At 47.7% G+C, this 23,734-nt stretch overlaps 1 protein-coding gene across 1 annotated transcript in view; it reads right to left on the bottom strand.

Annotated features, from left to right (window-relative positions):
• Positions 1-866: 866 nt before the first annotated feature.
• The window catches only part of DNHD1 (dynein heavy chain domain 1), a 62,295-nt gene continuing 39,427 nt past the window's right edge, over positions 867-23,734 (bottom strand). The window contains exons 23-42 of the mRNA XM_044929024.2: positions 23,400-23,688; positions 17,915-19,511; positions 17,514-17,722; positions 17,110-17,314; positions 16,931-17,033; positions 12,783-12,932; positions 12,357-12,539; positions 11,794-12,225; positions 11,107-11,578; positions 6,273-6,545; positions 5,922-6,074; positions 5,566-5,744; positions 4,482-5,444; positions 4,099-4,285; positions 3,811-3,933; positions 3,521-3,722; positions 2,731-2,822; positions 2,420-2,569; positions 1,411-2,198; positions 867-1,217 (exon numbers count right to left, since the gene is read on the bottom strand). Coding sequence (XP_044784959.2) covers positions 867-1,217; positions 1,411-2,198; positions 2,420-2,569; positions 2,731-2,822; positions 3,521-3,722; positions 3,811-3,933; positions 4,099-4,285; positions 4,482-5,444; positions 5,566-5,744; positions 5,922-6,074; positions 6,273-6,545; positions 11,107-11,578; positions 11,794-12,225; positions 12,357-12,539; positions 12,783-12,932; positions 16,931-17,033; positions 17,110-17,314; positions 17,514-17,722; positions 17,915-19,511; positions 23,400-23,688 — 7,101 coding nt within the window. The remainder of the gene's footprint in view (positions 1,218-1,410; positions 2,199-2,419; positions 2,570-2,730; positions 2,823-3,520; positions 3,723-3,810; positions 3,934-4,098; positions 4,286-4,481; positions 5,445-5,565; positions 5,745-5,921; positions 6,075-6,272; positions 6,546-11,106; positions 11,579-11,793; positions 12,226-12,356; positions 12,540-12,782; positions 12,933-16,930; positions 17,034-17,109; positions 17,315-17,513; positions 17,723-17,914; positions 19,512-23,399; positions 23,689-23,734) is intronic.

Raw genomic sequence — 23,734 nt, 5'->3', positions numbered from 1 at the left:
ATGTTCTGTTCCTTGAACACCCCAGGTTGTTCTTGCCTCATGCTCTTCGCATCTACTGAAGGCTCTATCTGAAAGATAGGTACTCCTAGATTTTCTCCTCCTAGATCTAGCAGATCTACTCCTAGATCTTCAAATAGCTCCGTTTCAAATATTCAGCAAGCCTTCCTTGACCACCCAAAGTAGATTAACTGCTCCCCTCCATTCACACTCCAACACATCAGCCTGTTTTGTTTTCTTTATAGCACTTAAAAATCATCAAATTTAACTCATTTATATGTTGGCCTTTTTATTGTCTCCCAGCATTAGAACAGCCTCATCAGTGCCTGGAAGAGCACCTCATTCCGAAGAGGGCTCATAAATGACCATTGAATGAACATAGGACCTTGTGTGTTATTTTGCTTTTGTTTCTTCGTGTGTATGCTGAGAATACATCTTGCGGGAATGACTAGCTGGGCAGAATTGGGGCATTCCCAGTAGTACTACTAAGTGCCTGAGGAAATGATCTTGAGTTCTAATGTTCTCCCTTTAAAAATATCCCTTGTGGGTTTAGCACAGAGCTGAGAGCACAGTTGTGAGCTGGGCAGGGATTCAAAGTCCTATGTGTTAGCCATCCTGAGATCTGCCTAGCCCCTTGGAAACAGGACTAACCCCAGGTCCATCTCCCCACGGTGTCCCCACACTTGCCTCTCCCCAAAGGCCAGGCACACACCCTCTTCTACCTTCAGTGTGAACAGACCTCCTCTTTCTCGGATGTACACACTGTTTCCCCCTCAGTGTGTCACTTTGTCTGCGTGCACACATCTACATCCCTTATAAGTCTCAGAAACATTTCATCACATCAGTCCAACTTTATTTTGGCTGTGGGCTCAGGACAACGGAGGGCTGCACACGTGGACTCTCCTTTGGATGCAGGTAGCGGGGCTCAGCTTGGTGGGCAGGGGCAGGTGCATCAGGACCTTCCTCCTGTGTAGCCTAGTGGTGCCCAGGGGCCCTTCCAAGTACACAGGACAGGAATACACTGCCAGGCCGCCTCGGGGTGGCAGGTCATTGGCCCCTGGGGCCTGGGCACTGACGCTGACAGGAGGCAGAGGGCTGGGTTGACTGGAGGAGCTGTCCTGCAAGGCCCCTGCTACCGGGTCCCACTTGGCATTGTGAAGCTGTAGTCCAATCAGCAGCAGCCCCATCTCTGGAACCGTGGGATGTGGGCCATTCGCCACCTGGGGGCGCCAGAAACTGATCAGGCACGGCTAAGAAACTAAGGGGTCCCGGTGGAGTCGGATCAGAGAAGCAGGTGAGCTACTGAGGAAGTAGAACCAAGAGGAGCTAAGGTGAGGGGCTTAGCTACACTGCGAGGTGTAACCAGGAATTTGAAGGGGCGGAACTGGAAACGAAGGGGTAGCACGAAGATACCTGGAAGTGCAGAGGACTGATCAGCTCCTGACGTTTGTGGGGGAGTTGACAGGAGCTGGAGGCTTGGCAAGCTAGGAAATTTGTTGGGGCGACCACAGCAAAGGTAGCTTCCCAACGCAGGGACAGCATCAGGCGGCGCGGGTGGCAAAAGGCTGACAGGTGAAAGATGCGCTCTGGTACTTGGGTTCCCACACCCAGGTAGCGAAGCAACAGCTGCCCACGGCGCGACAGCTGTCGCAGCCAGTGCCAGGGCGGCTGCGGCCCGGCAGGCGCGTGGGGTCGCCAAGGCGGGGGTAGGCGGCCAGTCCAGAGAGCCTGAGCCACCTCGGCACAGCGTCGGGCGGCACACGGGGGCGCGCCCTTCAGCTGCTGCAGCAGGCAATCCAGGTCCCTCTGCAGTGCGCCCACCAGCTGGCTCAGTTCCAGCACCTCCGTCTTGAGGAAGCCCTCCACCGGGAGCGGCGCACTCAGCCCCAGCTCCCCGAACCCCACGCCAGACTCCTCTTGGCGCATGGTCTCGGTCAGCTGAGCCTGCAGTGACTCCAGTCTCCGCTTGGCTTGCGCTAGGCGTTGCCGCAGCCGCCTTTCGGCACGCCGCGAGGTACCGCGGGCCGCGGGCACCCAAGTAGGTGAACATCGCTGCAGCGCACTCAGGATGGCGCGGCTCTGGCGTCGCAACAGCCATGTCTGGGAGCCAGCACTCAGTCCGCAGATCCGGGGTTCAGGCGGTGTGGGCAGTAGGTGCATCTGAGCCTTGCACTCTTCCAGAGCATCCAGCTCCTTTAGTTCTTAGGGGTTGGAGAGGAGGGGTGAGAGATAAAGACCATCTTTTTCCACCCCAGACCCAAGGAGTAGGCCTTCCTCTGACATTTGAACCCATCATTATCTCATAACTGTGTCAATATCCTCCTTTCTATACCTTTATTAGTACCTTTGTTATATTCCCTTGAGCAAGGTGGCATTACTGTGCTGCTTCCCACCCCAACACAGATACCTGACTGCAGCTCACCTGGGCTGGGCATCAGAGTGGCCAGCAGATACTGAGGTGTGTGTGGCTGGGCTCCATTCCCGCTGCTGGAGCTCAAGCAGGCTCGCGTGAGGCTAACCAGGACCTCCCTGTCCTTGTCATCTCCCACAGGACCCCCATAGAAAACCGAAGCTGAGGGTGAGGTCAGAGCCCCTCAGTTTCAGTCCCTCCCATTTCCACCACCTCCCAAACCAAAGTAGTAGATTATGTCCCATCTCAGCGCTCCCCCAGCCCACTCCCTTCTGGGTTCTCCTGGGGGCTGGTGACTACATGGGGGACAGGAGGAGTCTCACCGGCCAGCTCCCTCATGGCAACACTAGGATTGCTAAGGTTGGCCCACAGCTGGTCTTGGGTCTGCAGGACGTGGGTCAGGGTCGCTTGACTCCTGAGGGTGGAGAGCAGGAAGTTGGGTTTCAAAACTGTCTGTATGCTGAGGATTTTCACATCTTTCTCTCCAGCCCAAACTTCTTTCCTGAGCTCCAGACCCATGAGGCTTATTAGTCATTGCCACTTGGCACCTCAAATTTCCTTTCAACTGAAATCATTTCCCCCCACACCAGCTACCCAGTCATCCAACGCTGAAATCTGAGACCCATCCTTGACTCTTCCTTCTTCCTCACCCCATCTCATTTCTCGATACTGCCAGAGCCTCCCCAAACTATTCTGCTTTCCTCCAGCCCACCCCATCTGATCCGTTCTCCACACTGCTGCCAGACTGATCTTTCCAACAAACAAATGGGATCATGTTTCTTCTATTTAAAGCCCTTTAGTGGCTTCCCACTGTCCTCAGGATCCGATCAGTCCCACAAGCCTGACCCCTAGCATGTCCACCTCAGCCACACTGAAGCCTTCTCTCTCCTGCTAAGCTTAGTTCCCTCTGCTCAGAAAGGCCTCATCTCCTCCTGATCTGCCTCTGCTATCAGGACTCAATTCAAAGCAAGATTCCAAAGTCCTTGGAGACGCCTTCCTTGACTTCTCCTTGCCCTCATATTTTGGAGCTCCCCAGAGATGAATCCCAGCATGTGGAAAATATTCAGTGTTTGCTGAGTGACTGACAGAGCAGGATGGGTGGGGGTCCCTCACCAGTGCCCCCTGTGAGCCTGCAGCTTCATTCCATAGAGCTGCCGGTGTAGCAGGAGGCCATGTAGGAGAAGCAGAGGCAGCACCCTGCTTGGGGGTTGCACAGAGAGTCCTTGCTGGACTAGCTCCATACTGTCGACCAGGACATGGCCCAGCTCCAGGGACTGGTCCCAGAAAACAGGCATGGAGTGCTGAGTGAGCACGGCTGGGGAGGAAGGAAAGTGCTGAGTCAGCACAGTGCAGTTGCCCTCTGGGCTCCAATCCAAGAGCCTATGGGGAAGCTCCTTCCTCACCTGGTAAGGAAGCAGTAGCTTCTGCAGACACAGTAAGCCAAAGACGGAAATCCCTGTGGACAGCAGCCACATTCCCACTTGCTTGTTGAGCAAAAAGCAGTTCTAACTCCAGGTCCGAGACCTCTAGGGGTCAGACATGGGGCTGAGATCAATTTCTGGATAGGGATCAGACTTGAGGCTAAGGGGTCATACAAAGGGGATGAGGGGATAGACCATGAGACCCAAGTTCAAGCTCAGGCCCAAGTTCAGGATAAAGTCCTAGAAGCCATCTCTAGATAGCAAACCCACCCTTGGCTCCATCCAACAGTCCCAGCAAGGGCTGCAACAGCTCTTTTGGCCAGTGAGGCATAAGATGACAGTTCTCCAGCACCAGCCATTCCCCCCTGAGCATAGCCTTGTGGAGAGAGCTGATCACGATGGAGACTGGGTCCCAGGTTTCAGAGCCCAGAGCTATCACCTTCAGATGCTTCTTCCCCTGGAGACAAACAACAAAATGGCAGAGTAACTCAAAGAGATCCTAGGATGACCCAAAGGAACCAGAGTAATGCCACAGATGACCCAGAAAGTCCCTGAGTAATCCAGAAAAAGAATGCTCTGGGGGAGCGGGGGGGTACCACCCACCCCAGCCCTAAGAGCCCCGTCACTCTGTGGCCCAGAGGCTAGGCTCAAACCTGCTTATGTCTGGCAGCCAGCTTCTGGATAACGGTCAGGTGATGCAGGGTGGCAGTGGGATGACCGGGTGGTGGTAACAAGATCAGTATGGGCTGAGTAGCCTGAGTGTGTTCAAAGGGGATGGTGTGGGCACTCAGGTTTTCATCCAGGGGCCGGCCCAGGAGGCTGGTGGTGAAGGTTGCCAGGGTGCTGATCAGGCACTCAGGTCGCAGCACACGCCACAGGATCAGCTTCTGGAGGAGGCTCAGTGGGTGAGCTCCCGGCCCTGGTGCAGGGCCCAGCACACTGGATGATAGCGACAGGTAAGCCTGCCAAACACTGGCATGGCCCGCCAGGGATGCACACAGCCCAGCGAATGGGGGCAGCACCTCTAACATCTCACATTCGTGCCAGGTTCTCAGCCCTAGCCAGGCCGGTCGAGCCACACCTGGGACTGGTTTTTCACAGCCTGTGCTGGGAGAGACTGCCAGTCCAGGCCAAAGGGCCAGCCTCTCCAGCTCCGGCGCCTTCCTTGCCACTCGCAACAGAGCCAGAGCACCCAAGACACCCACCAAGGGTACTCGGGTCAGGCCCAGTGTAGCCACGGTGCTACCTAGTAGCTGGTGGGTCAGCTGTCTCTTCAGCTGCAGCAGACGGCAGGTTACTTCCTCCCGCTGGTGAATCTCACCCTTTATGCTGTTCAGAGCCCGTTTGGTGGCAGCCAAACAATCCTCTGGACTCATATGGAAAAGTGGTAGTAAGTTCTGCAGTGAGCTAAGAGCCTTTATGATGGTCATGCCATGCCAGACCACACGCCGATAGGGTACCCACAGTGCCACCTCCTTCAGCTTCAGCTCTTCTAGGTCCTCTAAATGGGCACGCAGCTGACACAGCTCCGCCTGGGCCCTCACCACGTCTCGCAGGAACTTGGCTGGTTTCTGACGCCGTGGGCCCTGGAGCAGTAGCATCGTCAGCAGCCGCTCCTACAAACAGTTACTTATTGCATGGATCTGGTCCTTCTCCACGTAGTTCCCCGCTCAGTGACATTCATCTCCACCCCCATACCGGGCCCCATCCCAACCCACAGACTGAATCTCCAAGCACCTCAACAGCCCCTGCAGCTTCCCAGGAGTCCAGGAATCTGACGGTCAGGTCCCACCAGTGGGTCTCGAGCTCAGGACGCTCCGTGCACAAGATTTCCCGCAGCATCCGTTCTTCTAGGATTTCTGTATTCACACCCAGGTCCAGCACATTCAGCCCCTTCAGCAATTCATAGCCTAGCACTTGGAGTCACACAGGAGAAATGCTTAACCCTTTCCCTTTGGCAGAGCCAGGGGTGAGGGGCCCAGGGAGTGTGGCTCCCAGCTATGGTCCTGAGCCCGCTCTAGGTCAGACTGAGTGAAGCTTGGGCCCTGGTATGTCCACAAAGGTGTGCTGGCAACTCACCCACTGGGCCTCACCTTTTTCCAAGGCATTGAGGGGGACAGTAGTACTCAGATAGAGGCAGAAGCCAGGCTGCACCTGGGGTGGGCTCAGCTGTTCCCGCTGAAGTAGCCATTGCAGTTCTGGGCAGTCTAGGCCCAGCTCCATGTTGGTCAGTAGCACGGGCAGGCCTGCGCAGGGGAGACAAGGACACCTTACCCACCATGTCAGCACCTGGGTGCCCCCATGCACTAAGTCTGGCTCCAACCCAGGGTTCTTCCAGAGGATTAGTGCCTGGGGTGGAGGTTAGACTGGGGGTTGAGAGGCCTGTGGGGCCACTGAGTAGGGCAGGACACAGGAGACCTTGGGCGGAAGGCTTGCATTCTCACCACGGGCAGCTGCCTCCCGGAGCCGAGGCCCCAGCTCTGGGCTGGCGCCTGAGAAGACTTGGAGGTCAGGAGCGGGTGGGGACTGAGTTTCCTCCTCATTCTGCTGTTCTTTCTCCTCTTGCTCCTGTTGCCCTTCCTTTTCCTCCTTTGTCTCCTTGATTCTCCTTTCTTCTGCCTTCTGCTCCTTTGTTTTATCACACTCATCACTATCATCATCTTCATCTTCCATGTTCTCCTCTTTAGACTCTTTTTTATTTCTCTTAAAGCCCTTCCCTGTGGCAGGAAGATGAAGAGGTGTTCTTCTCAGGGAGGGAATCAGGCTCCTGGGGAGCCTTATTCACCCAAGGACTCCAACTCATGAAGGAAGGTCTGGTCTGCAGGAAGACACCTTAGGAAAGTCACTTAAGCTCTCTAAGACTCAATTTCCTCATCTGCAAAATGGGTTGATATGAGTGCATTACTAACACCACATAGGGTTCCTGTGAAGATGACGTGAAACAATGCACAGAAAGCACTCCGCTGGCGCCTGGCAAGCACTCAGTAGAGGGCAGCTCTCAGTAACTATAAAATTCCAGGAAGGGGTTCTAGTCGCCCCTGAAACTAGCTCCATTTCTGCCTTTCTGTAGGTTGGCTAGAAGAGTCAGTGCATTTCCCTTTTTGCCTGAGCTAATTCTGTCACTAACAACTATACGAGTCACCACTAGCATAGAGATCAGTGCCTGGAAGTATCAATTTGTAAAAGAAAGTCCATAAACTGTGGTCTTGGCCACCACATGGGCAGTGCTATGGACATGGGTGGTTGTAACCAACAGCTATCTGCAGTCCCCTTCTTTTTTGCCTCCTCTACTGCAGGAGCTGGAAAAAATGAATAGTGTTTTGTTTTGTTTTATGTTGGGAAATTTAAGAATAAGTTTTTTAAAAAATTAAGTGTTTAAGAAATGGGCAAGTAGACGTTGCCAGACCCACAATGTTTGTTTCCTATTGCTTAACAAATTACCACAAACTAAACAGCTAAAAACGACACACATTTATTATCTCTCAGTTTAGTAGGTTAGAAACCTAACCAGACACTCTGCTCAGAGTTATACTGGGCTAACATTGAGACTAAAATCACAGGTTGCACTGCTCAACTGGGACTTGGGTGTTCTTCCAGGCTTACCATTTTATGGGTTTTGTTTGTTTTTGTTGTTTTATTGAAGTACAGTTGGTTTATAGTGCTGTTAGTTTCAGGTATACAGCAAAACGATTCAAATATCTATATGTGTATTCTTTTTCAGATTTTATCCATTATAGGTTATTACAAGATATTGAATATAGTTCCCTGTGCTATAAGTAGGTCCTTATTGTTTATCTATTGTATCAATAGTAGTATACAATAATATCTGTTAATTCCAAACTCCTAATTTATCCTCCCCCTCCTTTCCCTTTAGTAACCATAACTTTATTTTCTGTAAATATGTCTGTTTTGTAAATAAATTCATTTGTATCATTTTTTTTTTAGATTCCACATATAAGTGATATATGCTATTTGTGCATCTGGCTATCCAGATTTCTGGAAGATCTTTTATTTTTCTGATGAAAGGGACAGATATTGGCTAGGAGCACCTCTGACATGATGCTTGGAGGGATAGTAGCCTTTGATAGCAAATATGGTGGCTTTAAAACAATAGAAACTTATTCTCTCAGTGGCCTTGAGACCAGAAATCCAAAATCAAGGTGTTGGCAAGACTGCACTCCTTCTGAAGGCTTTAAGGAAGATTTCTTTCTTGCCTCTTCCAGCTTCTGGTGGTTCTAGGAGTTCCTTGGCTCGTGGCTACATAACTCCACTGTCTTTCCCTTCATACGGCCTTCCTCTGTGCACCTGTGCCTTATCTTCTGTCTCTTAAAAGGACACTTATCATTGGATTTAGGCCAACCCTGGAAATCTAGGATGGTCTCATTGCAAACCCTTAACTTAATTATATCTACAAAGACTCCTTTTCCAAAAAAAGATCACATTCATAGGTTCTAGAGGTTAGGATAAGGATATATCTTTTGGGTGGACACCATCCAACCTACTACAATGTGATAAATGACTATACCAAGGTCAGAAAGCTAGAAGATTCTGGGTGCTTGGAGGCAACACTGAAGCCCTAAACCTGCTTATCCCGGTCCTTTTTATAGGTTAAGAAGGACTTATCCAATAAAATAAGTCCATTTGTTTAAGCCATGGTGAGTGGGACTTTTGTTATAGGTAGTAAGCAGCAGTGAGGCTTTTTCTTTTCCTTACTGGTAAGGTGGCTAAGCTACGTGTAGCTAAAAAGCTGGCTTATCTCATGGGACTTGGCCCCTGTGCTCACTGAACTTTAGTGGACTTAGTAGAAGATGCTGGAGCAAGCTGGCTACACCTCTTCTTAGTGAAACAATCTCCAGAAAGAACTTTAAGGGAATTCCTTTCTTCTCATATCAAGCACTGTTAGATCACACATGATCAGATAATCATGAGCCTTGCTGACTTCTAAAAAATGATTCTGTACATCATATCACATGGAATAGGAACTCACGGGCTATTGGAAAATCAGGGATGCCTCCAGGTTCATTGCAAGCACTTCTCTCCCTGCATTCCCTGCCTGAGTAGTCTCTCTCCCCATTTTGATCCACATACTTCCAAGTAGGGGCTGCATTCCATGGCCAGTCAGCCTAAGCTCCCCGCTAATACTGTTTTCTTACTACAGCCCTGAGTTAAGGGCCAAGGTTTAGATGGACGACAGTTACACTAAGGCTTAGTGGAATTGGTGGAGTCCCCAGAACCAATGTTAAGAGACGGAAGCCAGAAGTTGGGGCTTAAATTCAACAACGAGAATATATCAAGAGTTCTGGCATCAGTTTAATAGGGTCTTTACAAGTGAAATCTGGAGGGGAAAAGACGAGAGATTTTAGGGGATTAGCCAGAAATTCCCCCATCTGGTAATAAGTGTTTGCTTAATTTTACAGCACATTCTAAGCCCCCATACCCATTCCAATAGGAAGTGGACATTTACGTTATAACGGCTACCAACAGGGTACTCTTACCTGACCTTCCTCTCACAGATATTTCTGGGGGACAATGGGCAAGGAAAATTATACTGTTTATCAGAACTCAGGGCAGCTGAACTGGCTGTCCAGGAACTGACTCCAGTGAATTCAATTAGCCAGTGAAATGATGCTAATCTTTTACCTTCTGTCTGGCATTGCACAGTATCTGCTACAGACCAATATAATGTGTATTTCTTACCCTTTCCAAGTTTCTAAACAGAAGTTTATTATAGTTATCTTGATTTGATTTTGCTTCTCTTTGCTTATCAGGTGTATTCTTAAGGTGAGATTCACTTAATCTAGGATAGTTTACAGAACCACCATGAAAAGCCATATCCAGATCTGATCAAGAGATTATTCAGAGTTTCAGACTCAGAATTGGATATAGCAGCTAGATGTTTCTTTAGGGTGTCTCTTATTAGAGAGGGGGTAAATTAATTTATAGCTACACATGTGCTAGCAGTATAGTGGATGTTTTTGCAATGGTGTATGGGCACAACAGAAAGTCATATACTGGACAGCCAAGGGATGGACTGTAATATCGATAGCAGTAAGACACTGGTAGTAATAATGACTACTGACTCAATGGACATGAATTTGAGCCAACTCTGGCAGATAGTGAAGGACAGGGAAGTCTGGCATGCTGTAGTCCATGGGGTCACCAAGAGTCGAACATGACTCAGTGACTAAATAGCAACAAGAACAAATAATGACTAATGTTTTTGAGAACTTATTATACACTAGGCACTGTGTGAACTCTTTTTTTCATGAATTATCTTAATTCTCACAACACTTTATGAGATGGCTAAAAGACCCTGATTTTATTGGCAAACAAACTTAGGCTTTCAGTTCAGTTCAGTTGTTCAAGTCGTGTCCGACTCTTTGCGACCCCATGGACTGCAACACGCCAGGCCTCCCTGTCCATCACCAACTCTCAGAGTTTACCCAAACTCATCTCCATTGAGTTGGTGATGCCATCCAACCATCTCACCCTCTGTCATCCCCTTCTCCTCCTGCATTCAATCTTTCCTAACATCAGGGGTCAGCTCTTCACATCAGGTGGCCAAAGTATTGGAATTTCAGCTTCAACATCAGTCCTTCCAATGAACACTCAGGACTGATCTCCTTTAGGATGGACTGGTTGGATCTCCTTACAGTCCAAGGGACACTCAAGAGTCTTCTCCAACACCACAGTTCAAAAGCATCAATTCTTCGATGCTCAGCTTTCTTTACAGTCCAACTCTCACATCCATACATGACTACTGGAAAAACCATAGCCTTGACTAGATGGACCTTTGTTGGCAAAGTAATGTCTCTGCTTTTTAATATTTTTTAAACTTAGGCTTTAGAGAGATTAAATACCTTGCCTTAGGTCACACAGCTAGCAAAGTGCAAATATTTGACCCAGGTAGTCTGCTTATAGAGCCCCAGTTACAGACTACTTTATTATATACCTTCTGTTCTAGAAATCTATTATTTTTATTATTTCCCCAGAATTCCTGATAAATTTGAATAGGAAAACTCTGAGTCATAGTCCAAGGTTCTAATAGTGCTGAGCAGACCAGGAAGTGGAAGATTATGGTCAGCCACATAGATTCACAATCATTGCAGTATGGGCCCAAAAATATACATGTGACCTGATTTATTAATATCATATTGGCTGAAGAAATCTGGGATACCCTGGCCATGAATATTTAGTGTCTTCATTGTGAAAGGGAAGAGTGCATGTGGCCGAGAGTGTTGAGCAGCTCAGATATCAGTTTATTATCCCTGGATTTACCTGTGCCATTGGTGGGACTGGTGGCCAAGCATCCAGCCTCTTCCAGAGGCAGCGGCTTCAGCCAGATGAGGGCCTCGTTGCCAGGGTCAAGCAGCAGGGGCCAACGGCAGCTGAAGTAGTGAGTGCGACTTCGCAAAAGCAGCGCCGCCAGGCGGGCTGACTTTGCCTGGGGCTTCATGTCTCGGTCCCACTGGAACTGTTCAGATTCGGAGCTCAGCAAGGACACAAGGCTGAAGGGAGAGCGTATGGAGAGCAGAGGGTTCTTTGGCAACCTGGTGACAGATTTCTGCATCTGCTTCAGGGCCTGTGCCACGTCATCTGGGCCCAGCGGCTCCTGACAGCCCCTGCAGAGAGCCAGCCACTTGTCCAACAGCTCCTGGCGTCGCACTGGTGGGAAGGGACCCAGGTAGTTGATGGCAGCTGAACACAAGAGGGTATCTCCGAGCACCGTGGAGGAGTGACCCTTCAACTTCTGGTGTGGAAGGGAAGACCAGACAGTGTGTAGGCCGGCAGGGAGGGTACAGGTAGAAGGTCTGGTGGAGAGGGAGCAAGGCAGGGTGTGGGGGAAAGCGTGGCAAGGAGGGCAGAGTGGGACAGAGGGAGGCGGTGAGGGCATGGGGAGGAGCAGAGGAGTGGTCTGCAGTGCAGAAATGAGCTTTAGGGGGCAATCTAGAAGGAGCTGGTTACCTGGAGCTCCGTAGTCCAGGAATGCATAGGCGTGAGCAGGGCAGCCTCAACCGGCCACTTGTGATGTTTGCCACATTGAGCCTGCCCCAGATTCTCGACCACACGCTTGTGGGAAGTTTGGGCATTTTCCAGATTCTTGGACAGGGCCAAACTGTGCTCTAGAATCTCCTGGGCCTGGAACTCGTACTGGCCCAGGCGGGCCTGCTCCCGAGCCAGTGTCGCCTCCACCTGCCGCAGCAGCAGGCCCGTGGGCAGTCCTCGGCGCTGTGCCAGCCCGTAGCACAGAACGGCCCAGAGCCAGGCTGCCAGGCTTGCTATAGGTATGCTCACTGCCCGCAAGTCTGCATCGCTCATGCCTGGAGCTTTCAGAGCCAGGTTTAACTTGATTATCTCTGCGTCTGTCATCTTCTCCTTGGGGAAGAACACCAGCTCCTGGGAGAGTGTGTGTTAAGAGGGGTGGGGGAAGACATGGATGCTCTGACCTTGCCCCAACAGCCTCGCTCTGCCAAGTTGCCGCTTCGTGCCTGTATTTCTCCTCCTCCGTGGAGCCCCACATTTCTTACCTGATAAAAATCCTCAGAGCATAGCAGCTGCTTGGCACTGGCCCAGCCTGTTTCACGGTGGAAGAGGTCGCACAGAGCATCAGTCACCTGGACCACAGACTCTGGTGGTGCTCGATAGCTTCGTATCTCCTCAAAGTCAGCCACCTGCAGCTGGCTCAGGGGCCCCAGAAATGCCTTGCCCATCTAAACAAGGAGAGATGTGTGATTGCAGTGAGGTCCCAGAATGTCCTCTCTTCCTTCAAGGTATTTCCAGGAGGGACCATCTTCTCCTAGGGTCTCCAAGGGACCACACCCCAAGCCATCCTATTACCTTTGCCCCAGGAGACTCCATGACAAGCCAACCCATCCTCTCCTCTGGGCATCCTAGGAGAGGTTGTTCCCTTCCAAGAGGGGATCAGCGCAGGGCAGGTGGTGGGAAGAGCGCACCTGCTCTAGGAAAGCCTCATACTGAGCCCGCAGGGCATCCCGCTGCTTGGTCAGGTTCTCAATGAGGTTCTCCTGCTGCCGACACTCTGTCAGCTGCCGCTTGTACAGAATCTTGCTTTGGTCTAGCTGATGATTCAGTCTGCCAAGGCTCTGTGAACAGAGATTAGGCTCTGCATCTCCAGATCTTGGGCCAGGTGGGACTACCCCAAGGGAAGACCCCACATGGGCTTGGACTCAGCCATACTCCTGACAGTTGTATGACCAAGTTGACCATTAGGGTGACCCAGTTGAACTCCAAGTAGGCTACAGATACGTGCTGTGCTCTGAAACTGTCATTCCCCAGTCTGTGAGTTATACATCTAGTCAGGCAGCCTCACTGCATGGGTTGGGTGCTTCTAACCTACCATACAGGCCTAGGCGATCTGAATCCAAAGCCTACGTGCTTAACCACTGGGTGACACTCTATCTTACTTGACCCGCTAGTGGCATTTGTCACAGAAGAAGCTCCTCTCTGTTGAAACATTCTCCTCCCTTGACTTTCATCAGACCATGTTCTTCTTTGGCTTCTATGGCTGCTCTTCCTCATTCTCTTCCTCTGCTATCCCTTAAATATTTCTCAAAAAGTTTTCAGGGCCCCCTTATCTTATCATCTTTCTGTGTACCTCCCTAAACTCATGGCTCTGATTATCACTTATATTTTAACAACTCCAAATCCTTATATCTAGCCAGATTCTTCCCCAAGACCCACACCTCCATATCCATCTGCTTAGTGGGAGTTTCCTCTTCAGTGTCTCACAGACCCCTCAGACTCCACATATCCAGAAGTGGATGTATTGGCGATGGCTCCTCAGATCTCTTACAATCCTATTCATCTCTTCATGTATTCTTTCCTCAGAGATCTGTGGCAAAATACATCCAAGTTTCCCAAGGAAGAAACCTGATGGTTACCTTGACTCCACCTCTTCTAGTCCTCCAAATCAAACCCATCTTCAAGCAAGGCCTTTCTGTTTTATCTGCAATATGTCTCTCATGTCTGCTTCCATCCCCAAAACCATAACTCACACCCACGTGCTCTCACTCCTGATCTTTTGCACTGGCTTCCTAACTCCTACTCCCCCTCCTCTAATCTGCTTTTCATGCTGCAAGCCTATTTGGTTTTCTCAAAGGCAAATATCAAATCATCATGTCTCTTAACACTCGCCACTGTTACATTTGGTTTACAGTACCTCCGTGACCAGGAGGCTTCTGTTCATCTTTCCAACGTCATTTGCTTTTCCTCTCCCAGCAGCGTGCTCTCCAGCCATTCCTGACTTTCAGTTCCTCCAACCTGGCACACACACTCTTGCCTCTGGGCCTTTGCACCTGCTGTTACTTCAGCCTGCAACATTCTTCCCACCCCCTTTCATACCAAATCTCACCTGACCTTCAGGTATCAACTTTGATGTACTTCATCCTTGCGTTTACATATTTAAGGAATGCTTTTGGTGCTTACCAATGCCTCTGTGCTACACAGTGTGGTACTATGCTCTCTCTAGGAAGTTTTTTTTTTTTTTTACTTCTTTTTTATTTTTTTTAAATTATGAAAAGATGATAACACATTTACCAGAAACTTGGAAAATACAGAAGAATGATACATATAGTTCTACTATATATTTCAATTATTTTTCAAGTAGATAAATTAAGATTTTTAGTTGGAGTTCAACATCAAGCTCTCAAAAATTAATAGAATAAATATACAGAGAAATATAAGGATACAGTAGTCCCGAAAAGCACTATGAACCAATTCAACATAAGACTCATACAATTTTAGGAAGTCTTTCTTGACACTTCAGAGCATGCTGGACTCACTCTGTCATAATGCATTGTTTTGTAACTACTTGCATGAGCCTATATCTTCCAGCAAACGAGGCACCATGAAGGACAAGGAGAGCGCCTGTCTTTATTAGGAGGCCATCTACTATCAATACATGATGACATTTATTGGGCTTTTGCTACATGCCAGCACTTTGAAGTACTTTACATGTAAAGGCCTCATTTAATCCTCATCCTAACATTTCTGGATCTGAGTTTTTTCATCTGTAAAATGGAAGAAAGAATGGCCTCCTTAGGAAAGTGGAGGTGAGAATTCTATCTACCTAGATAGGAGTCGGACACGACTGAGCGACTTAACTTTCACTTTTCACTTTCCTGCATTGGAGAAGGAAATGGCAACCCACTCCAGTGTTCTTGCCTGGAGAATCCCAGGGATGAGGGAGCCTGGTAGGCTGCCGTCTCTGGGGTCGCAGAGTCGGACACGACTGAAGCGACATAGCAGCAGCAGCAGCAGATGTAAACATAAACGTCTCCTGCATTGCAGGCGGATTCTTTACCAACTGAACCATAAGGGAAGAAGCCAGGATAGATGTAGACATGCACAAAAGTATTAATGAGTGCTCACACAAAAAATACGGAATTCAAATAAGCTTTGCTGAGCACAGTCATAAATAAATGAACCAACTGAATATGAAAGGGAAAAGAGATGGAGGGGTCCAAGATGACTCCTGGGGTTCAGCTTAAGTGACTAAGTGGAGGGCGGTGCCATTTCCTGCGGTGGGCAACTGAAACAAGTACACATGGTTATGGCTGTTAAGTGAATGCCCCTGAGACTATGAACATCTCTTATCCAGCTTTGGGCTTCTTATGTTCTGATCCAAGGATCAGAGAATAATAGCTCCCCTAAATTATATAAAAAATCCCTGGTATTAATCGTTTGGGGAAAAAGCAAGACCTGAGACAGACAACTGGAATCTGGAAATCATGGGAAAGAGGACTCCCGTTCATCAATGAACTTCTTAATTTTTTGCATCTCAACAGAGTTTTAATTTTTAATCTAAGCTAGTGATCCTCCGTGGTGAATGGTGGGAGGGCAACAGTACTATGATGACTCCATAGGACACAATGAAAACCACGTATGTAGGTACTATGTAAGCCATGCCCCTGGGGCTGTGCAACGCCGAAGGAGAGCCCTGCCCCATCAGAAGAGGAGGGTTCGGCATGGGGAGCTGGAAGACCTGAAACCCCAGGAGAAAGCAAGTCATAGTATCTGCTTGTGGACTAATCACTAGTAACTATCTCACTGTAGTTACTCCTGAACCTTCATCAAAGTTTTGTGTAAGCAGGAAAGGGGAAAAAAATGCAATATCAGAATTCCTCTTATTAAAAATGAAACAAAAACCAAAAAATGTCTATTTTAGGAAAGCATTTTTAACTAAGAGTGTTTGACTACAGAACATGTAATGTTGCCACTGCTACCAATTTTAGATGCTAGATATGAGCAGTTCACTTATTCAAAGAAGGAAATTGCTCTGTATAAGAAAGCAACAGGATTTACAGTAAGGACTGGGAAAAAAATCTCTTGTTACATGAGCATTGCCTTTGGGAAGTGCTAAAGGAAAAATAGGGTGACTGAACAGCATTGGGAGCAGTGCTGGGGAGATGTGACAGGGAGAGAAAACTCTGTCACTAGGAAATGCCCTGTAGAGGAAGGTGACAGGAAAACAGGACACTGAGATCTAGTAAACCATTTAAACCTATTTCTGGTTCTGTTCTAGAATGTAAATTGCCCCCACTGCCATCACCCATCTGCATTTCCCCACTGTCCCTAACAGTGTACATTTTTGTATACAGAGTGTATAAATTTGTATATTTGGTGTATTGTGGAAGGACATGCTGCAGGAACAAAGCGGTATGGGAAGAGAGGACAGCTACAAGAGGTGTGCCAACCAGCAGTGAGCAATAGAGAATCCAGGAGAAGAGGATTAAAGTGAGAGGGGACCATGAGGATGTAATCCTGCCCCATCCCCAATGGGAATCTCTGCAGAGCTTGGGGAGCATACTGAACTTCACACCGTCAAGGTACTAGGGACAACTGGAAGCAGACACTTGGGTTTCATGCATTTAGAGGAATCAGCCTGATCTCAGACGTGCCACAGGGAAGTTTGAGCCTGAGCTCTAGAGGAGGAGGCAGCAGGGATTAGAGACAGCCCCTGGGGGAAGAGGGGCTCTCAGGAGACCAGAACTAAGGTTCAGTCTGGTTGGTTTCTGCAAAGTCATTGTTTGGGCTCCTGCTTTGACCTACTGTTCATGCCTCAAACTCCTCTCCCCCTTACCTTATGGGAGCCTTTCAGCTGCTCCTCCAAGTTGAAGACCAGGGTGGTGTGGGCACTGTGCTTCTCAATCAGCATCTTCAGATTTTCCAGGGCATTCTGTAGCCTGAAGACACAGTGTGCCAGTGAGTGGACCTGAGGGAGTGGAAGGAGATACAGGGGAGGGAATGGGGGTCACTCACCGCTGGGCCCTGTTCTTAATGTGCAGGGTCATCCATTGCCGCTGCAGTACGAAGGTGTCCAGGAAGTCCAGGAAGGTCTTGGGGGTGACGAGGGACAATTCAGGGCACAGGTGCCCTTGGTAGCTGGCAGCCGAAAGGTGGATGAGAGCCATGGCCTTGGCCACGCTGGGAACTGAGGCCTGGATGTCTGGGAACCTCAAGGAGTCTGCAACAGGCATGACTTTAGCCTGGACTTGTGAGCTTGTAGGGGAAGAAAGGAAAGGGACCCTCTCTCCTCGCTCAGGAAGGAGGGCAGAAAAGGTGAAGGGAGGCTCAACCAGGTTCTAGAGAGAGACTGACCCAAGTATCAGTCCTCTTTAGAACCTGGTCTAGATGAGGGGTGAGGGCAGGTAAGGAGGGCTCACCGTTATCAAGGGGTGGGCTCTCAGAGCCCTTCAGGTGATGCTGGGCCACAGCGACCAGGGAGTCTTGGTCCCAGGGTTCATAGCGGTCAGTGCAGGCACTGGCCAGTTGAAGGAGCCTCAGGAAAAGGGTGGGGGGTAGCTGTTTGTGGGCCTGGTCATCTCCGATCAGGATGAACATGTGCAGGTGGCTCCGCACCTGATGGCAGAACCTGTGGGGCCGGAGCTCTGATGCCGTCCTCTCCTTCATCCCTGTCTGCCCACAGGTCCCCACCCCAACCTGACCCCTCAACCCTGCTCTTCCATGCCCCCTCAGTAGCCCTTATGTTTTGTGGGGGCTTTTGGCCTTCGGCCAGGGTGGAGCCAGAGCAGAGCAACCCCTGGCTTGGGGGTCTTGGCCTCACCTCTGCCACAGAATTTCCTTCTTGATGTTCTGCTTGACACTAAGGCTGTCCCTGGGGAGATGTCCTTCAATGTTTTCCAGATCTGCCTCTGTGTACAGGTCAGGAAAACTGCCTGAGGTTGCCAGGGCCAGCAGGCGATGAAAGGTAGTAAGATCCACACCCTTGGGCACCAGCAGGGCCACCGGCTGGCCTAACGTGCCAGCATGCCAGCTGACCTCCCTTAGACACTGGAGAATGGCTTCCTCTGATCCACACGGCAGACAGAAGAGGCGGGTCTGACAAATGCCAGCAGCCAGAGTGATGGCAGTACAGCGCCCAGTCCCCTGAGCCCCTGCGAGCAGGAGGCCATGCTGCTGGGGCCTGGCCAACACCCGGACCAGGCGGGCCACGTGCTGGGCCATCGAGTGGCACCGGGCAAGGTGGGGGTTCAGGCGCAGCTGAGCAGCTGAGGTGGCCAGCTGCTCCTCCAGGCTCATCCACTGGCGTTCCAGGTACAAGTTGGAGCTCTCAGAGTTGGACTCTAGTATCAGTTCCTGACTGAAGACCAGGTCTGAGGGCTTCTCCTGGGGCCGGAGTAGCAGCATTGGGAGCAACAAGGGTGAGACCATGTCTTCTTGGGCTGCCTTCTGAGCCAAGTTCTTAGATTTATTTGGCTGGAGTTTGTAGCTGGAGGTCCTTGTGCCTTCCTCCTGGCTTATCTTCTGACTCATGTTTCCTATGGTCATCTTCCTTACTGGTGCTACGGGTGGTGCTGAATCATTGCACGGTGAGCCTGTGATGACCGGAAGGTCGTACGGGGCCTCCTCCTCCTCCGTCTCACTCCCGCTGTTGCTCAGGTCCTCCCACTGAGCCAGCTCCCCTTCAGATTCCACTTCAGGCACCTTCTCTTCCTCCTCCTCTTCCTCATAACCCTTGCCCAGGCTCTGGGGTGCTGGCCCACAGCAGAAGACATTCTGAGCTACCTCTAGGAGCAGTCTGGCACAGAAGGAGCGTTCCTTGAGGCTGTCCAGCCGGTCACAAAACGTTCTCTGTGCCTCATGCAACCAGAGGCGCACGATGTTGCGCGTGGCCATCATGATCATCAGGCGAGTGCCACGTAAGCCGGACACGCGGCGCAGGTGCTCTTGATGGTTGAGACAGTCCACAAAACCCCGGGAGCCCACCCTGATGGGCAGCAGCTGCAGGCTGCCCAGAAGCTGGCTCACAGAGTGCATGGAGAAGCGGTAGTGTGGGCGGAGGGGTGAGGGCATAAAGCAGTTGCCCACTGCCTCCCAGGCCTCCAATGAGGCCCGAACCAGGGCTCTTGCTAGAACACTCTCCCGTTCCACAGAGGGGAAGCGCTCGAGCCAGGCCTGTATGCTGGGCATGTGCCTGCTCAGCAGCGTGGCCTGGGTCACACTGCCCAGGGCCAGCACTGTGAAGAGCCGAGAGAGGCGTGGGCAGAGCAGCTGCTCGCAGAAGCCTGGCACCGTGGCAGTGGCCAGGAAGTTGACTCCAGGCTGCAGCGTCTGCAGCTCCAAGGTGCTGTGGGTGTACACAGTGCCATCTATGGCCTGACGCAGAGTCTCCAGCAGTGGCTGACAGCTCTTCGCTGGGTCTGGGGGCCGTGAACAGAGAAAACCTGCGTGAGGCCCAACAACGGTGTCACCCTGCTCCTCCTCTCCCTGCCTCTGTGGGTCTGCTCCTGGCACACGTGGGCTTCTGAGGGAGTTTATGCATCTGGGATGTTGGGACTGGGTCATGTCTGAGTACATTGTTCTCTCTCCCTAGAAGTGAGTGATTTTTTTTTCCTTCTTCCCTGAATCCTACCTCTAAGACAAATTACATATTCATTAACTGAAGGTTAGTGAACAGAAAGGTTTGGAAACCTGATCTGACCACAGCAGAGGGAAAAGTACAGTCACTACAGTCAAAGATAATGGAGTTATATCTCATGCAGGCTTTTATAAACTCAACTTTATTGAGAAATTATTTCTATAAAATAAAATGTACACATTGTAGATAGTTCAGTGACTTCTGACAAATGTATATGTCTGTGTAACCAGCACCCCAGTGATATTTAGGACACTTTCATCACCCCAGAAAGTTTCCTCCTGCCCCGCTGCAGTCAATCACCTATCACACTGTCCCAGGAATTTCTATCTGATCTGACGTCTATCATTATGGATTAGCTTTGCCTATTCTAGAACTTCATACAAAGGGAATCATACAGTATGTGGTTTACCACGTCTAGCCTCATGCACTCAGCGTGATTCTGAGATTCAGCCATATTTTGCGTGTATCAGTAATTTGTTCTGTTTCATTGCTGAGTGATATTCCATGATGAAAATATCACAGTTTGTAGATTGACTGACACTGATGGACTTTTATGTTGTTTTGAGGTTTTGACTATTCAGAATAATGCTGCTATGAACATACATGTGCAAGGTTATTTAAGAACATACACGTGCTTTCATTTCACTTGGGTAAATACCTGTGAGCAGAATTGCCGGGTCATATAGTAAACATACATTAAATAGGGAAGAAAATGTCACACTTTTTTTTCCCCTACAGTTGTATCATTTGCTCCTACCAGCAAAGTGTGAGGGTTTCAGTTGCTCCACATTTCACAATTACTATCAGTCTTTCTTAGTAGAATCTTTCTAGTAGGTGTGAAGTACTGTCTCACAGGTTTTACATTTGGAGTTCACTGATGCATAACCGTATCAAACACATTTTCATGTGCTATTCGTCACTCATATATTTTTCTTTTGTAAAGTGTCTATTCAAAGTTTTTTGTCCATTTTTTAAATGGAGTTTTTCTTACTGAGTTGTAAGAGCTTTTTTATGTTTTCAAGGTACAAGAGCTTTGTTAGATATATGTATCTTGAATTTTTTCTATGGATTTTTTTTTCATTTTCATAAGTGTCTCTTGAAGGGCATAGGTTTTAAATTTTGGTGAAATATAGTTGTATCCTAAGAAATCATTGCTTCTAGCCAAGTTCACACAGATTTTTCTTCAATATTTTTTTAAGATTTATAGTTTTAATTTTTATACTTGTCTATAATCTATTTATAATTGATTTTTGTGAATGTTGTGAGGTAGGATTCAAGATTCTTTTTTTTTTTTTTTCCTCACACATACATACAGATGTCTCTACCCCAAGAATTATACCTTCCCCCAGTGAATTATCTTGGAGCACTTGTTGAAAATCAAATGACCATAAATGACCATATAGCAGATTCATGATTCTGTTCCATTAGGCTGTATCCATGTCCTTATACTGATATTGGTATTTATTACTTGATTACTGTAACTGTGTACAGTAAGTCTTAAAATCACTAGTTTAAGCCCTCCAACTTTCTTATTTTTGAAAGTTGTTTTGGCCCTTCTAGGTCTTTTGCATTTCCATGTAAGTCTCAGAAACAGTCTGTCAGTTTCTAAAAAATAAAAAAACAAAAACAAACAAAATAAACAAGACTTCCTAGTTTAGACTGGGACTGCACTGAATCTGTAGATCAGTTTGGGGAGAAGGAACACCTTAACACTGGTGACTCATCTGATCTAAGAACATGATATATTTCTACATTTACTTAATTCTCTTTTATCTCGGCAGTATTTAGCAATTTTCAGTGTGTATCTTTCACTGTTTATTCCTAAATACTTTAAGCTTTTACATGATATTTTAAATGATACTTAAATTTTTAATTTCTGATTGTCATTAGGATGTAGAAATAATAATGATTTCAATAGATTGACTTTGTATGCTGTGAGCCTGCTAAATTCACTTGTTTATTCTGATAGTTTTGTAGTTTTGTTTTTGCTTTTGGTAGATCCTTAGGACTCTCCATGTAGTAAATCATGTTATATGCTAGTAGAGATAGTATTACTTCATCTTTTCTAATTTTAAAGGCTTTTCCTTCTTTCTCTTATTGTACTGATGGCAGTCTCTGTTCACTATTAAAAAGCAGCAGTGAGCATGGACACTCTTGCCTTGTGACTGGTCTTATGGAAAAAATGTTCAATATTTCACAATTAAGTATGTAATTAGCTATAGATTCCAATAGATGCCCTTCATCAAATTGAGAAAATTCCTTTCTATTCCTAGTTTGCTGAGAGTTACCATAAATAGTGTTGAATTTTATCAAATGCTTTTTCTTTATCTACTAGGATGATCTTATACTTTTCTCCGTTATTCTCATGTCATGCATTACACCGATTGATTTTTGAATGTTGAGTCAACTTGCATTCTTGAGATATACCCCCACTTGATGATAATGTGTTGCTAAATTTTACTTAGTATCTCATGAGGATTTGTTTTGCATTTATATTTATGAAAGATCATGGCCTATAATTTATTTTCTTGAAATATCTTTCAGAACTTGGTATTAGGGTTTGGTGGCCTTATAAAATGAGTTGAAAAGTATTTACTCCATTTTCTGAAAAACTGTATGTTTCCATTTTTTTCTTAAATATCAGATATAATTGAACTGTGTAATAACCATCCAGGACTGGGAATGTTTATTATTATGAATTCAAATTTTTAATAGATATATAGGGCTATTCTTTTCCTATTATTTTTCTTCTTGAGTCAGATTTTGATAAGGTGTGTTTTTCAAGACATCTGAATTACTAAATTTATTACTGTAAGTTTTTCTACAATATTCCCTTGTTATTCTTTTTAATATCTTTAAAATAAAACCTCTTTCATTCCTGATATTGATAATTTATATTTCCTATTTTATTTCTTGATTTGTGTTACTTGGAGATTCATTTAATTTATCTTTTTAAATTTTTGCTTTGCTGATATTTTCTATAGTTTGTGCTTTTTATTCTATTTCATAGATTGCTGGTCTGATCTTTATTATTTATCTCCTTCTAATTATTTTAACTTGCTCTTCTTTTCCTAGATTCTTAAGCTGAAAATATAGATCACTGATTTCAAATTTTTCTTATTTTCTAATTAGGCATTTAAAGGTGTAAACTTTCTGAGCACTGCTTTAACTACATTCCACAAATTTTGATATATTGTGTTTTCACTAGTATTCAATTCAAAATAGTTTCTAATTTCCCTTTGAGTTTCTTCTTTTATGCATGAGTTATCTAGAAGTGTGATGTTTAATTTCAAAAATTGGGGAATTTCTAGTATCTTACTGGTTTTTATTGCTACAGTCAGAGAAAATATTCTGTAAAAGTTAATCCTTTGAAATTTGTTGAGACTGATTTTATGCATAAGGTCTATCTTGGTGGATGTTCCAATGTGCACTTGAAAAAAAAGTACATTTTGCAGTCAGTGGATATAATGTTCTCTAAATGTCAATATGGTCAATACTGCAAGGGATGCAAGGGACAAGATTATTCAGTGAGCATATGTAGACTGAGAAGATATTAAGAATGGAACACTCAAGTCTGGTCTGTAGGTATAGGTCTGAGAGTCGATAAATATAGCTAAGGATTTTACAGTCAAAAGAAAGGACGATGACTCCTTCCCTCCCGACTCCTCACCGGAAGCAGCCAGGTGCAGATCCTCCAGCAGGAAGAGGAGAAAACCTTTAGAATCCAGGTGCCGCGCAGTCCATGGGCCGGCTTGTGATTGCCCCTGGACCTCCCGGCTCAGCAGGAGGCGAAGGTGGGTGGTACTGACAGCGGGGTGAACGGGGCTGTTTATGTAAGGGTGCTGTGGCTCCACCAGCACTTCCACAAAGGTTGTCTTCCCTGTTGCTGCCTCTCCAGCCAGCAGCACTGGATGTCCCTCTGACAGAAGCAGGTCCACCACGTACAAGAGCCGCTCAGTCTGCAGGACAGGAGCGGGGCTTACTGTGGCAGCTCCTGATTAGCAC

Source organism: Bubalus bubalis, chromosome 16 (genome assembly GCF_019923935.1).
Source record: "Bubalus bubalis isolate 160015118507 breed Murrah chromosome 16, NDDB_SH_1, whole genome shotgun sequence".
Classification (NCBI taxonomy): domain Eukaryota; kingdom Metazoa; phylum Chordata; class Mammalia; order Artiodactyla; family Bovidae; genus Bubalus; species Bubalus bubalis.
The sequence above is the reverse complement of the archived record's forward strand: the minus strand, read 5'-3'. Positions and strand labels throughout refer to the sequence as shown.